At 38.5% G+C, this 16,246-nt stretch overlaps 1 protein-coding gene across 3 annotated transcripts in view; it reads right to left on the reverse strand.

Annotated features, from left to right (window-relative positions):
* LOC126371182 (axoneme-associated protein mst101(2)) overlaps positions 1 to 16,246 on the reverse strand; it is a 171,010-nt gene that overhangs the window by 11,671 nt on the left and 143,093 nt on the right. For all 3 annotated transcript variants that reach the window (XM_050016428.1, XM_050016429.1, XM_050016427.1), the window contains 6 exons: positions 15,865 to 15,942; positions 10,198 to 10,347; positions 6,109 to 6,498; positions 5,419 to 5,937; positions 4,924 to 5,030; positions 159 to 291 (listed from right to left, as the gene is read on the reverse strand). In XM_050016428.1, coding sequence (XP_049872385.1) covers positions 159 to 291; positions 4,924 to 5,030; positions 5,419 to 5,937; positions 6,109 to 6,498; positions 10,198 to 10,347; positions 15,865 to 15,942 — 1,377 coding nt within the window. The remainder of the gene's footprint in view (positions 1 to 158; positions 292 to 4,923; positions 5,031 to 5,418; positions 5,938 to 6,108; positions 6,499 to 10,197; positions 10,348 to 15,864; positions 15,943 to 16,246) is intronic.

The following is a 16,246-nucleotide window of genomic DNA, read 5'->3' on the forward strand; positions in this document are numbered from 1 at the left end:
CCCCTGTTGGGATGTGTGGTTCGAATATCAGATTTCCACTCCTCGCGATCTATTGCAGCCTCTGTAGCTTGTTCCCATGACATGCCGAGAGTTTTTAATTCTCGGCCAACCGAGCGTCATCAGGGCTCTTTAGGCCGCTCCTGATTACATTTACCCACCTCTCTTGTCTTTAAAGCGCATTCTCGCTTGTTGATCTCGGCCATCAAGCGTTCGGCCTGCGCCCGCGAACACTCCCGTTGCTCCGTCATGTCTCTCAGTTGCGCTGCGCAGAGCTCATAGTCTATCTCAAGCCTGAGGAAGAAAAGGAGAGATTTAAACTAGACATTCTTGTAACTCAGGAATAGACAGCGCGATTTCTATATATCCTATTTTCAAACATGAATTCGAAAATGATTTCCAAAAAAAGCATTATATTGAATCCGTGCTGAATTTGAACCTGCGACCTCAAAGTGAGAGTCAAGCATTCTTCAAACTGGGCTGTTAGCGATATTTAGAGATGAGTATATCATACCGGTAATGGTATCTTCTTTTTTTTTAACGTGGCTTATTGTAGATTTGCCGCAGATGGCATTAACTACTTGGCCGGACAAATGGGGTGCGCTGAGGGCTCTCACCCAATACAAAATTTAAGACAACAGGCCTGAGGGTGCCCAGTTGGGCGCGAACCTCGGCTCAGAGCGTCATCTGAGAGGATAATATTTGAAAAAAATAATCGACCCTAGTGGGTCGATAGCGATAAGCGCTGAATAAGGGAAATCGTCGACCACGTATCGTATCGGGTATCATAAATCAATGGTATGTACGCTTTTGTAGAAGATAATATCAACATTGTTGATAAATAGATAGACAATAGACATTCAGTAAAAGAAAATCGAAAGTATAGATTGATAAAGCCCAACTCGTATCGCAAAACTTGTTAGATTATCTGATAGAGTTACAGCAACATATTGCAATATGGTAACTGATAATGATGATAGTGCTGAAAATCACAAGCAACAAAATCACTTTCATGTATATTATTTGAACACTACACGAAAAATCAATCACAGTTTTAAAACTTTCAATAACATTCAATACGTCTTTTGATATCCTAGCCATGCCAATAACTATATTTTAATTATAGAAATTATGCCAATTGCATCCTGTAAGTAAACTAGTGATCATTCTTGTGGTAATGGAAAATATAACCAAACAAATCACAGTGGGCGAGGTCAAACAGCCTACTATAAACCCGTTACCACAACCCACATTCATAGTTGTCATTATCAAGGCGATGGTACTTAAAACATAGACGGTAAGTAAACGCAACCTTTTGTATCGACTCGGGTAATGCTTTTATGCACTCCATAGTTCTAAGTAAATATAATCGAATCAGGAAGTGGCTTCAAAGATCATAAAGAAGGATATAACGAAGTATTAGACTTCTAATTGTGTCAAAAACGTCAAAGGAGATCATCGGCTCTCCATACTTTGGCCGGCCCAAATTCGAAAGTGCCGGCCAGAGAAAAAAAATGTGTCGAACCTTTCGAGTACATTGCTGTGAACATTTTTTACTATGACACCAAACGTGTATGACCATTAGTTTGGCTTTAATTGGATTTTAAAAATCTCGATTTTTCATACATTTTGTAAAAAAAATATTATGTCCGTTGGGAATAAAAGGGATACAGGCGTATTACAAAGGACCGTTAGAACATTTATTAGTATGGCGCCAAACTTCTATGACCATTATTTTGACGTTTATTGGACTTTCCGTTTTGGTTAATATGTTAAAATGCCGGCCATCGAATTAAATACGTCAAATCTGTCTAATAGTTGCTTTTCAATATTTTTTAATATGACACCAAATATCTATGACCATTATTTTGACTTTTATTGGAATTTACGTTTTAGTTCAAATGTGAAAAGTGCCGACCACCAAAAATACCATGTTGAGAGTATCGAGTAGATGCCTGTTAACATTTTTTTCTATAGCGCCAAACGTGTATGACCATTAGTTTGGCTTTAATTGGATTTTAAAAATCTTGATTTCTTTTTTGTTTTGTTTAAAAATAAAGTGCTTTAGGCAAAACTTGCGGTACGGCGGATTACAAAGGACCTTTAGAACATTTAATAATCTAGCGCAAAACATTTTTGACCATTATTTTGACTTTTATTCGTCTCTCTTTCCGTTTTGGTTCAAATGGGAAAATGTCAGCCAGCGAAACAAAATAAGTCAAATATTTTGGTAAACGACTTGAAACGTATTTTTTTACTATATTACCAAATATCGACTTTGGCTTTTATTAGACTTTTTAAAAAAAATCTTTTTTTATATACATTTTAACAATGACAATAAGCAGAGCTTTCCCTATGACTAGTTATTAGTCAGATAAATACTTTGTGTTTTTGTTTTGTGTGTTGTTAGGTGAACTTCTATATTAATACTATCTGATTTTAGATATGACGTTGGCTATAGTTTTTGCATTCGACTCAACGTTACGGCCTAAGTATAGGTCGAATTATGGTATTGATTCATCTTGACCGTAGATGGTTACCACCCTCCAAAGATAAGCTTGCCATCTAGTGACGAAACTCGTATTTAGGCATGACGTCTGAAGTAGCTGTTAGGGAAGACAGGAGTCGGGTAGTTGTACTTTGCATGTATGCCGACCACAATGTCCTGGTGCTACTCGGCCGACATAGCATCGTACCTCACTTTTCTTAAAAAAAAAATAAGCTTCTAAAGCGTGTATCACCATCAGGTGAGATAGTGGTCAAACGAAAACCTATTTTTGATTAATAAAAATGTGTCCAAAGACGACCACGATATTACGCCTTTACCTGCATTATCGCCAGATAAAACTTTTTTCGCCAAAGTGTAGGTATCTATGAAAACTCCAGATTTTTGAGAAATCTAATTGAGTTAAAAATAGTGGCCATAGACGTTTAATGTCATAGTAATAAACATTCTGACGATCCTTTAAATAACGCGCCTGTCATATTTTATTTTATAACAAAATAAATCAAGAATCGAGATTTTAAAAATCCAACAACAGCCAAACTAATGGTCATACACGTTTATTGTCATAGTGAATAATGTTTACAGGTATCTTCTCGATAGTTTTGACATGTGTTTTTCCTGACCGGCACTTTTCACTTAGAAACTAAAACGTAAAGTCCAATAAAAGCCAAAATAATGGTCATAGACGTTTGGTGCCATAATAATAAATGGTCAAAGGGATAAGTTTTAACGGGATATACCAATATTGTTTCTTGGCCGGCACTTCACATTTTCACCAAAATGTATGAAAAATACAAGTTTATTTTTTAATTCGAATAAAAACAGAATTATTGACGCTACGGCTTTGGTGCCATAGTAATAAATGCTCAGATGGATAAGTTCTAAGGATATATACCATTATTGTTACTTGGCCGGCACTTTACATTTTCACCAAAAATGTATGAAAAATACAGTTCTTTTAATTCGAATAAAACCGAAGATATTGACCCTACAGCTTTGGTGCCATAGTAATAAATACTCAGACGGATAAGATCTAACGGAATATAGCAAAATTATTTTTTGGCCGGCACTTTGACTTCTGGGCCGAAATCCGATGATCTCCTTTAGTTCAATTTATTATTATTATTTTATATAGTAAAATGATCCGTGCTTCGGAAGGCACGTTAAGACTTCGGTCCCGGTTACTGCTTACTGATGTAAGTGAGTAATCGTTACATGAGCCATGGCAGGGGTCTTTGGCGGCTCAATAATAACCCTGACACCAGGGTTGCTGAGGCTGGTATTCCACCTCACAACCCACACGATAAGAAGAAGCTGAATTTATTCGTATTTAAGGGTGTTGGGACCCTAGCCTGTTTTCATCCGTTACCTAGATGGCGTACCTACGTACAGCGCATTCAGTGTAAAACATAAATAAATTACTCTTTTTCTCATTTACCATTATTTCTGAGGCATCATTTTATTTTTGCCACAAGAGATAAAGTAATAATGTATTTTCTTTAAACACATTATTGATTAAATATACATTCCCTTACAAAAGTATTTACTTTGTTACTGTATTTTTGTTACATATAAACGTAAATATAGCTTTACAAAACAAAAACGCTAACAAAAGGCTTGTTTGCTAAAGCAATCAGCTTCCAAATGCCATGAGTTGAATGATTTCGTTATAGCACATCCTCTCCTTTTTTGCCTTCCACGTAGGTTGACCAAGCTACCTGTCAGCCTACATACATACGTATTTGCATTTGAAATAGTCGAGCCACGTTCGTACCACTCGGCCATCACGACTTTACGAAGGCCGTAAGTTCCGATACCAACTCCAGTGGTGCCATATCTCTTAGATTTAGTCTCGGATTTATTATTTGGTTCATATTTTTGATACCTTTTTTTTGGCGTGACTTATTGTAGATTTGCCGCAGATGGCATTAACTACTTGGCCGGACAAATGGGGAGCGCTGAAGGCTCTCACCCGGTACAACGTTTAAGACAACAGGCCTGAGGGTGCCCAGTTGGGCGCGAACCTCGGCTCAGGGCGTCGTCTGAGAGGAAAAATATTTGAAAGAATTAATCGACCCTAGCGGGTCGATAGCGATAAGCGCTGAATGGGGGAAATCGTCGACCACGCTGGCGGGGTCGGTATCGGGGTCCTGAAGTGTTTGGTGTCGCGAGCTGATTGGCTGCCTCTATGGCTAATCTGATCGTCGGGATCGTATATTACGTCCTCAATTTTTGATACCATACAAGACGTTGAGTAAGGAAAAATCTAGATGTGAAAGCTCTTTGTTCGAAAAAGTATCAAGAAATTGTTCTCCTATCATGCCTAATTCTATACTCAGAATGAGTTATAATCCATTCTCACTTCTGATTATAGAAATAAGGTAGGTTGTTTATTAGGTTCAAGGATAAGTTATACTTACTGTTGCCAATGCAATCGAGTATCATTTTCGATTTCCTCTAACTCACAACAATCCTCTTCTAGCCGCTCGTATTTCTCATGGAGTTCTGTAAGTTGGGCTTCGAGCTCCTGAAATCATAAGACTTTATTAGAATGCATATATGAATGGAATATTGTCTGGTAAATGTCTCATTTGTTACTTAAATTGTGTCGCCTAGGCCGATATACATTCAAGGGTTAACTGTAAATGAAAGGCTACAACGACTTTAGATTCTGATTGTTGAATCCTAACTTCTAGAATTTGTAGTTACTTAAAATTTTTAATAAGAGTTTTTTTTAAGGGAGGAGACCTATACCTAGCAGTGGGTGGATACAGGCTGAGTAGATAGATTAATTCTAAATGTTTTTACTAAAGTCACAATTACTTAATACGTTCTCACAGTGAACACAATGCAAATGTTAATCTGTTATCTATCAGTATTCCAAAGGAGTTGAGTAACTAGTCGAGATTGCGTACCTGTACCCTAGTCTCTAGCTGAAACTCTTTCTGCAACCTCTCTGCAAGCTTAGCCTCTTTCACGTCTTGCGCCGCTTCGTATATCGAGATCTTCCCCTCCAAGAACTTGAGTCTCCTCTCGTAATACTGCTTATGCTTCTTCCCCAATTTCACGCACCTGCACTCAAGGCCATCACCCTCTTCCTTACTGCTTAACGATCTATTCCTAACACCTTGCCTCTCAAGCTTCTCCCTAATACTATTCAGTCGTTGTATTTCAGTGTTCAGTTCCGTGCATTCGAAAGTTTCGTTGACATCTGTCTGTGTACTCTTGCACTCTGTCTCGACACCTTCGAAGATGCCGCTCTCCTGAAGAACGCTGCCCGGTTTCCTCTCGTCGCTACAAAGACTCTCGAGTGATTCACATTTGTATCCTTTCTGTTGGTACGGTGTGACCGTTGCTATTGCCTTATGAGTTTTGTGCGATGGAATGTCAGTTTCTAGTTTTTGTTTCAGATCACATATTTTCTTCGGTTTTGTCTGTAACAACGGATAATTTATTTGAGATTATTCTGTTCTAATTTTGTTTTCACCTGTTGTGTTATTATGTCGGTTCTGACGTTGACAACGCCATGCCAACATGAAAGATACTATCAAACCATACTTTTTGACTAAAAGAAATATAATGTTGACAGTAAAGGAGAATCTTACCTGATAACATTCATCTTCGCTGACGGAGCTGCTTAAAGCTTGGAGATTGTACAGCAACATGAGGACCTGCTCCAAGCAGCTCCTGTCTTCAGCGGACGCCGCATTCAGGATCATCTGTTCGAGATGCTCCTTCACTGGATTACTCCTTAACGAATCGCTGGACTCAGAATTTCTATCCAGTATATCGGCGAGGACCTGTGCCTTGTTGAAGTCGTCTTTGAAGTCATCGTGGGGAGTGCCTAGCGTGCGCCGCGGATTGCACGGGCTGCCGGGGTGCGGCGATTTGTACCCGGAATCCATTCGTTTGAGCTCTGGAGACGCCGAGTCCTTAATACGGGAGCCTGGGGACACGCAGCCCGAGTCCGAGTCAGTTAGGTTGTCCCTAGCACCCTGCGGAAAAGAATAAAACGTTAGGAATTTGAAAGCAAGTTCGATAAAGCGGAACTTGGGCTACCATTGCGGCGTTAACAGTTGAACATAATCCACCTTACAAATAAAATATAAACCAGGGATGAACGTGGGTTTAAGTATTTGACAGCCAAGCAAAGTTCAGCCAAAAAAAAGTATGATACTTGGATTAAATTTTGCTTAGCTGTCAAATACTTAAACCCACATTCAACCCAGTTTTTTTTTGTTAAGTGGAATAAGTATGTCACGAATTAAGTATTGATCGAGTCTAAAGGAAAATCTAAAATAATCCTTTTTTTTACTTTTCCTGTCTAACCTTCAATTTCAAAGACTCCATGTTTTATAGATCATAGTATATTTACACAGATAAATAGACGTACAATTTAAAAATGGCCTTCAGTTATTACCTAAAGCGAACATCAAAGCATGACGCCTTTCTTGCGAAAATCTTTCGAAACGATATAATTTATCTCACAATCTGACATAAAATATAATTAAACTAAACCTCTACATTATAACTTCGGAAAGTAAGTGAATGGGGAATCAGGTGTATAGAACTGAGTGAGAGTCGTCAGTGCTCGCCGTTTGTCCGGTCAAGTAGTTAATGCTACCTGAGGCAAACTTACAATAAACGCTAAAAATAAGAAAATACTAGTAACTATTCCCAGATCAAATTGATCGTGGGAAAGTATCAAGATGGTTATGTTTACATAATTATAAATACAAAAGATGCTACTTGATTCCTAAGAGATAAGAGTGCGCAAGAGTCGAATTCACAAGACACGTGTTCTAGACTATTGTTCTGAACATTATGAAATTGTGACATGTATAATGATCGAATAGTGTAAAACAACTATAATAAAGGTAGAATGCACACATACCCTCGTAGAAAATTAACTAGACGAAAAACTAACGTACAATATTACAAATAAAGCGGCCAAGTACGAGTCGGACTCGTCCATGACGGGATCCGTAGGAGCAAGTAACATAATGAAAGGTAAACTGCGGTTTACGATTTATGACGTACTATAAAAAAAAACTATTTAATAAATCTAGTTCAAACCAATTTTCTTTAGAAGTTTGCATGGTAATATCACATATTTTTTTTGTTTTATAATTCTCTTATTTTAAAAGTTACACGGGGGGGAGGGAGAGACACATTTTACCACTTTGGAAGACCTATCCACCGATACCACACACGTGCGTTTGATGAAATTTATGAGTTTCAGTTCTAAGTATGGGCTACCCCCAATATATTTTGTTATTTTTTTCTATTTTTGTGTGAAAATAATTATTATTGCGGTTCTCCCAATACATCTACTTTCCAAGTTTTAACAATATTTATTTTAGCTAGTGACATACGGACGGACAAATGGACGGAGGAACAGACAGACATGACGAATCTATAAGGGTTCCGTTTTTGCCATTTGGCTACAGAACCCCAAAAAACCTAAAAAGAAGACTAAAAGTCATCGGGATTTGAACTCGGGTCTCCAGATCGTGAACCCAACGCTCTAACCAAAGAGCCATTACGAATCCAAACACACATCACATCAAAATTCTCAACGTGTTGATTGTATTCACATGTTGGTCGGAAACTAGCGTGTAGAAGTTAAAGAGTTATAAATTAATTATTAGGAACTGGTAAGGATAACTAGAGCATAATTTGATTAACTTACAGTATTTCCGTATTAATTACATATATGCTACCCAGTGTTATTACGGTTAAACTATTGCATTGAAATGTATGAAATATCTAGCTGCTTCCTGTGGTTATAAGTATTATTATCTTGATGTGAATCATTTTAAAGGTAGATGCGTCTACAAGTACCCCGGCTTGAGTTCTTAACCACTGAATTCGACAAGGTTCGGGCTCTAAACCATTTAATTCGCAAGGCTCGAGCTCTTAACCACTGAATTCGACAAGGTTCGGGCTCTAAACCATTTAATTCGCAACATTTGAGCTCTTAACTACTGAATTCGACAAGGTTCGGGCTCTTAACCACTGAATTCGACAAGGTTCGGGCTCTAAACCACTGAATTTATTTTATTCTTATTTATTTATTATTATTAAGCCTTAAGTAACACTAGTATAAATGCAATGTCCTGCAAAATTGCACCACAAGGCTCGAGCTCTAAACCTCTAAATTCGACAATATATAATAATAATAATTTTACAAAGAAAATTTAAGTTTAGAACGTTAGAATGTGAATTACATTAATTATTTAAACCTTAATAATTATTTTATTTATAATTTATATAGGCAATGCACTCTGCACATATTATGAGTATTATTCATTCAAGGGTAAATGTATAATTAATTAATTGGCAACCGTATAATGAATTCACCTCGTAAATAAGTTATATTTTAAACTAACCAAAATATAAATAGGGCTCCGCATAAGCGTTCTCCGAATTCCCGGGAATTACTCGAGACGAAAAAAATGTGTTGAAAAACCGGGAAATCGCGATTTGTGAATTAACAATGTTAATTACATTGGTGTTTTAACTCATACTTGTAATTCTTATTAGGGTAATCAGAGCCTCCACTTGCGAGATGACTTGCCCGTAGCCGTTTTTGTCAATGCAGCCACTTTTGATACCAGCCCGATGATTAGACGATACATAAACATTTGACACCAGATACTTGTGTATGCACTTTATAAAAAATATTCACTTCTTATAAATAGATTCACAGTCAACTAACAATGAGACTACAAGTTATTATAATAAAGTTCCATAAACGTAAAACATCTCACATCGATGATATCACTATCGCAAAAAGATATATTCAAATAGCAAAATCTTAAAACCAAGGACAGATAAGTCTTTTGATAGGTAAGTAAATATATAAAAATATATATATTCAGGTGCCTATATGTATAATAATTTCAAAAGTCCTTAAAAAATAAAAGTGGGATTTTCTAAAACCATACATATACACGTCCTGTACCTAGTACTAAAGTTGTAGCCACTCTGGGTTTTGGTATCCAAGAGTGGCTGCGAAGCTTTATTGTGTCAAGGTGTCAGACGATTATTGTTCGCACTCCAAACAATTGGTACCCAGCTTATTTCTAACCTAAAATACTTGTTAAAAAAAAATTATAAGACAACCTATTACTTCTGCTTTTAGCACTACTATAATTCCTAATTCTCAACTCAAATGGTACATCAAAGTTGGATTTTTCAAGCAAAAAAACATAAGTGATTGTCAATTTTCGCGTATTCAATTCAAACTATTCGTAAACAATTAATTGTTTGTTTGAAAACACATTATTGTTCCACCAACTGACAATAATCTGGCGAGATAATATCGGAGACAATAGAAAATTCATATTTCTCTCATTTAAGCACCCAGCAAATTTACATACCCGTAGATAAATACTATACGTAAATAATAGGTATTTTACTCACCTGACCAGTTAATGAATAAGATAAGGCGGAAAACCGGAAAATGCCATGGAAAAACTGTATCTTTTCTCACTAAAACTTTGCTAAAAATATCAGTATTTATGTACCACAACACACATTATAATTAAATATTTCCAAAGAACAAAAACAGACCTTCACAAAAACACTATTCAAACTTCATTCACTAAAAATCACTACTTTACTTTTATTCCCGGAACGGTATTGTACGGTGACCATAATTTTTGAGTTAACAGGATACGGGAACTCACCTTATCGGGATGTGCGTCTTCCAGCTCGAGCAATCGGAACTCCATGAGCTCTAGTTGGTCGCGTGCGTCGCGCAGCGCGTCCGCGAGTCGCGTGCACTCGCGCGCCGCTGCCGCCGCGCGCTCTGACGCCGACCGGCATTGCCCGCATGACTGCCGAAAACGGTGACCATGAGTTATGTTAATGGGGATAAATTGGTTATTAATGTTTAGGTAGGCATTTTTACGTAGAACATTATAGTCTTATTGCAATAAAAACAGTGAGTTCACTCACATAAGTATAGGTACAGAATTTTTAGGACAAGTGAATGTTTTTTAGTATAGGTGCTGACGGAACTCTCAAACTGGGATGCATTATTTGTTTCTGGGAGTAAGTTAATCTGGGCATTTGTATATTTTGTACTATACTCCTAGATTTGAGCAGTTTTAGGGTATAAGGCGATACTTTTTTGTTCATGTGTTAAGGTTTGAATTTAACCACAATCTCTCCTGATGGCAAGTGAAGATATGGTCTATCACAGAGGTACAATACAAGTTATTACATACCTACATAAAAAATCTTAATAGAAATATAACAACATAGACAAGTTACATCAACAGACAAGTTGTTGTCAACAACCTAAGCCTTTATCCAATAACTGTCACAAATACAGTCACACTACTCACTACGAAACACAATATACGTGTGACGCAACGCTCAAGCGCCAATAGTTTACTGGGTGACAGAATGTTTGCTATTGCAATGTTATCTGACATTTAGAAGGATTCTGATCCTCTTTAAATGCCTCTACCTTTTAACTCAAGGTCGAGTATCGTACGCCTCTTCTTGAAAATGCCTATTCTATATAAGCTTTATCAGAAATATGTAGATGGATATGTATTATTATGCTTCTGTACTGTACTGGGAGCGAATAAAAAACAGATTGCGTTCAGCTGCTTATCTTCTCAGACTTGTCGGAAAAACCGACAGATAGATTGTGTCCTTTCTAATATGAAACACTAAATCTAAAGTAATTCATAGGCTACTGTTTTAATGAAACAATGTTTTTCTGTTGCTTAAAATCTATCACGATGGAAAATACCAACAGAGAGTTGTTGACTGCCTGTCTGTCTGTTGACCGACTGTCTATAGACTGGCTGTTATTGTCGACAGTTAGTTAGACTTCGAGTAAAACATGAATATTGTTGCCCAATCACGTCCAGTTCAGCAGATAAGTTGAATTAGGACGTTCGAAAGAACCAACAAGAGAATCTTATAAATCAAAGGACTATCTCGGTCTTGTTGACTGACTATCTGTTGACCGACTGTTTGTTGACCGACTGTCTGTTTACCGGCTGTCTGTTGACTGGCTGTTATTTATGACTGTTGTTCGACTTTGAGTAAAGCATTAATGTTGTTGCTATCCAATTCACGTCTAATTCAGCAAATAAGTTAAAGCTACTAATTTACAAACATTTTATATGGTCACCCACATCAAATGACCGCGCCAATCATTGCCCACCTTTCTCAATCGTTTCCGTTTAACAAGCGCAACCGAACAAGCTGCGTAGGAGTTCAAAATTGACTACATTTTATACTGTTAGATATTATTTATGTGGGAACATCAGGAAGTCTACCAACCCGCATTTAAACACAATATGTAGTGTGATGAATACGGAAATGTAAGACAGGAGGTTTTATTGGTGGGCTTACAATCTGGAAGTCCCGGATTCGAGTCCCAGTGGTGACATAAACATATAAAATCACTTTCAGATTCCTAGTTTGATTAGGACACTGCAGACTGATCATCCGATTGTCCAAAAGTAAGATGATCCGTGCTCGACACCTTAAGCTGTTGGTCTGCTATTTGCGTCAGCAACTAACTATACAGTGTTAATGACATCGTAACGAATACTGAGGAAGATGATTCAGCTCATGATTCTGAGTTAATATCCAGCGGATTCTTTTTCGTTGTGAATATCAACTCAAAATAATGGTCTGAATCATCCCCTTGTCACTAACACTCTGTATAGTCGTTACATGAGCCATTTCAGGGGCCTCTAGGCTGCGTTTCCATTGACGCGGAGCTGAGCGGAGAGAAGCGGAGATGTGCAGGAATCGACTAATCACCGTGAGGGAGAGAGTGTCAAACGCTGTGATTGGTCAAATCCGCACATCTCCGCTCTTCTCCGCCCATCTCCGCGTCAGTGGAAACCCGGCCTTACAACCCACATAATAGAAAAAAATAAAGGGCGATATAACTTGTAACCACTACTTGTACTCTGGGCGCCATCCCACTTGCGTCAGACAGAGTACTGCGGGGCGGAAGGCAAGAGGGAAACCACTGCCCTATTTTTCCTTAAAAAGGAGCATGGAAAATGCTGCACCGACAAGAGCGTGGCTCTTAAATTAATGATGATGATAACTTGTAACCATACAGCTTACGACTTCAATTCTAGCGTTCAGATTATTTGGCATCTTACTTTGTAGGTAAATGGATGTAGCGATTTGAAAACAGTCATACCTCCAATTCCTAATAAAACCTTGAACTGTATTAGGAGTCCTAATAATAGAGAATTAAACTAAGGTATTATTTACGGTTCATTGTTCTTTGGCCGAGGTAATTCGGTTTGGCAGTTTCGTGACCTGACGTCGCCTCTGTCGGAACTCACGACATTTATAAGTTTTCTTACGTATAAGGTGTCGTGGTCTTGTTAAGACTTTGTTATAATGTGAAGATTACATTGGTAATCCATGATAGTCATGTTCGGAAATCGCGTAACTTGCATCGTAGTGTCACAGGTTCGAATCCTGGTTTAGGCTCTACACCACAGAATTCAACTTTTACTAGTTTGAATATTTGGATCATAGATAATTGATATCACGTGGTTGCCAGGATTTATGCCCGGTTAATGGTAATAGGTTCGCCCCGTATCTTTTTCTATCGTGTGGGTTATGAAGTGGAGTACCTACCTCATCAAACCTGGTGTCAGGGTTACTATTAAGCCGCCAAAGGCCGCACATGGCTCATGTAACGACTACTTACTTACATCAGTAATTAGTAACCGGGTTCAACGGCCTAACGTGCCTTCCGAAGCACGGATCATCTTATTTTCGGACAATCTACTAATCAGCCAGTAATGTCCTAACCAAACTAGGGACCACAAAGTAGTTTTTGTGATATGTCCCCACCGGGAATCGAACCCGGGACCTCCGGATCGTGAGGCCAACACTCAACCACTGGACCACGGAGGTAGTTATGACGTCGCCTCGTATTATATGGGAGTTAAACACTGGCGAGGAGTGGCTGTATAAGTAGACTATACACCTCTGCCTACCCCTCCGGGGATAGAGGCGTGATGATATGTTAAATTGGTTCCGTTGTCCTTTGTTTATCTATGTTGAATCAAGCGTTTTTCCAACCGTACTACCCGAACCAATTTATTCAAAATATTGTACTACTGTTGTATGCAATACATGATAGTTCATATTCATAGATGTTTACGTAAATATCTAGTTATGTTCAGAATAATAATTATCTATGTATTGTTGCTAACAGTTTATAACTCGCTAGGGTAAACATGTTTTACGCGGGAAATGAAACATTATGCCTGCCGGGTCTGCATGACAACCGCGCCGCGCGTAGTGCGAATTATATCGAGCGCTTGGACCAATAAACGATACAAATGCTATCTACGTAGATGGAGGTCAAACGGCTATTGCTCGAAGCGCTCAATATACTTAATTCGCGCCGCGCGCGGCGCGGTTGTCATGCAGACCCGGCTGGAGTCGTCATCCTTATTATAGAGTTCTGTATCTTTACTTGTGCTGTAAGTCCTTGTTTCTTGCTTCATGATTCTTAGTCTATGGGAGTAGTAGGTCCTATAGGTTTTGATACCCCTACGAAATGTATGAAAGGCTAAAGATGTTTGTAACTTTGAATTGCGTTGTTTTAGAAGCTTGATTCTTTTACAGCTTCAAGGGACCGTAGATATAAGCATTAGATGTTAATTTCAATGGTCTTGACGAACAGACGAACAGACGGACGGGCAATAAAGTGATCCTATAAGGGTTCCGTTTATTCTTTTAAGTTTCGGAACCCGAAAAATGCACCTAAAAGTAAGATGACACTGTTTAGTGACAAGTCAGATCACCAGGTCAAAAAAACTTCTAGTAGGTCATCCGCACATACGCACGTGTAAAAGCGATTGTATGAAGTGTCCGCCCTGTACTATACGTATACCTAACTCACAACAAATCAAAGATCTATGATTCAACAAACATACACTTGTACCTATGGCACACTCTGGACACTTCGTATAAACCTCGTTTTACATAGACACCACACATTGACGTTATCGTACACGCGCATCTGACGTCTGACGCCATACGATTCAAATCTAAACTATATTCGAGGGGCGGGGGGGGTACCCTAGCTCAGACGCTGATGAAGAGCGGAGAGTTGCCGTTCTATACTTAGTATTATTCCTTATTCTATGCCTATGGGAAAACAAGAACCAACTGGGTTCTTTACATATTTCTTGCATCCCATTCATTTCCGTGACATTGATATCTACCAAGATACTAACTACTAATTACTAATGGTAATACTGCTTTCATTATACATATTTAATTGCTGTTTTCTTCCCCTGCATGAATCAGTTGATTTGCTTTTACATGGTGAGATGTTTTTGCAGAGGACGCAATCCCTCTGTCGGTTTTTACGACATGCCCGGGAAGACAAGCAGCTGAACGTGTTCTATGTTTTTTATTTGCTCCCAGAACAGCATAGAAGCCAACTCCGCACGACTCTTGCGACTCTTGCGTCCTCTAACATAATGGACTAATGTTATGGGCGATAGGCTGATCCCTTATCACCATAATGTTCATCATATCCATCTTAGGACTTCGTATCAACAGTGGCTGCAAGTTGTCTTTGATTACTTGTGGCTCTGCCCACCCCATTTGGGATTACGGGCGTGAGTTTATGTATGTATGTATGTATGTTTTTGCATTGTAAACGTTGAAGATGTTGCAGGCAGGTATTATAATGAGAAAAAGTTTTAGCGCCATCTAGTGGAGCATGAGAGAACTTTTTATATTATAATAGCATAAGGTACGTAAAGAACGGACATTCGGTCCAGACAGATTAATAATGACCGACTGATGTATTTTTAATGTGATTTAAAGAGTTTTTGTATTGTATTGTACATGTGATAATGACACCGTACCGAATACTGAGGGGGATGATTCAGCTCATGATTCTGAGTTTATGTCAAGTGGGATTATCCATCGCAAAATTCTTGATATTTTGTGTTTTTAAAAATATTTTCAATTCTATATTTTTGGGATGGAAAATATCACTTGATATTTACTCAGAATCATGAGTTGAATCACCCCGTCAATATTCGTTACGATGTCAGTTACACTCCGTACAAGTACATAAAGGTAGCCGTAAGTGTACTTACGTAGTGACATCGTAACGAAAACTTTTGGGGATGATTCAAATTATGATTCTGAATTGATATCAAATGAAATTTCCTCTCTGTGTCTTTCTGATCACATCCCAAGAAAATGTATTTATAGATCCGAAAAATCGAGGGGAGATTTTCTTTCACAATTGAATTAACGGCTTCCTTCTGGTTTTTGATTATGGCTTGTTTATTCTATGATGACACATTGATACTGACCCACATATCGTTGAGGGGCTGCGGCGAGAGTGAGGCGGGGGCTGACGACACGGCCGAGTCCTCGTCTGAAGGCGCCTCCTGGAAACACATCCAGATTTTAGAATGCTCTTTACTGCATAAACTCACGTTCTAATGTCACTAAAAGTCACAGACCGGACACTCTATACAAAAATCTCGTTTTTACGGTGTGCCTCTACCCCGTGCGAGTGAGCTAGACAAAATGTCGCATTTCCTTACTCGTTAAAAACGATCCGGAGGTTCCGGGTTCGAATCTCGGTGAGCCCTTGTTTGGTTAGGACCACCTGATTGTCCGAAAGTAAGATGATCCGTGCTTCGGAAGGCACGTAAAGCCGTTGGTCCCGGTTACTACTTACGTTGTAAT

The sequence above is a fragment of the Pectinophora gossypiella genome, chromosome 12 (assembly GCF_024362695.1).
Source record: "Pectinophora gossypiella chromosome 12, ilPecGoss1.1, whole genome shotgun sequence".
NCBI classification, from domain to species: Eukaryota; Metazoa; Arthropoda; class Insecta; order Lepidoptera; family Gelechiidae; genus Pectinophora; species Pectinophora gossypiella.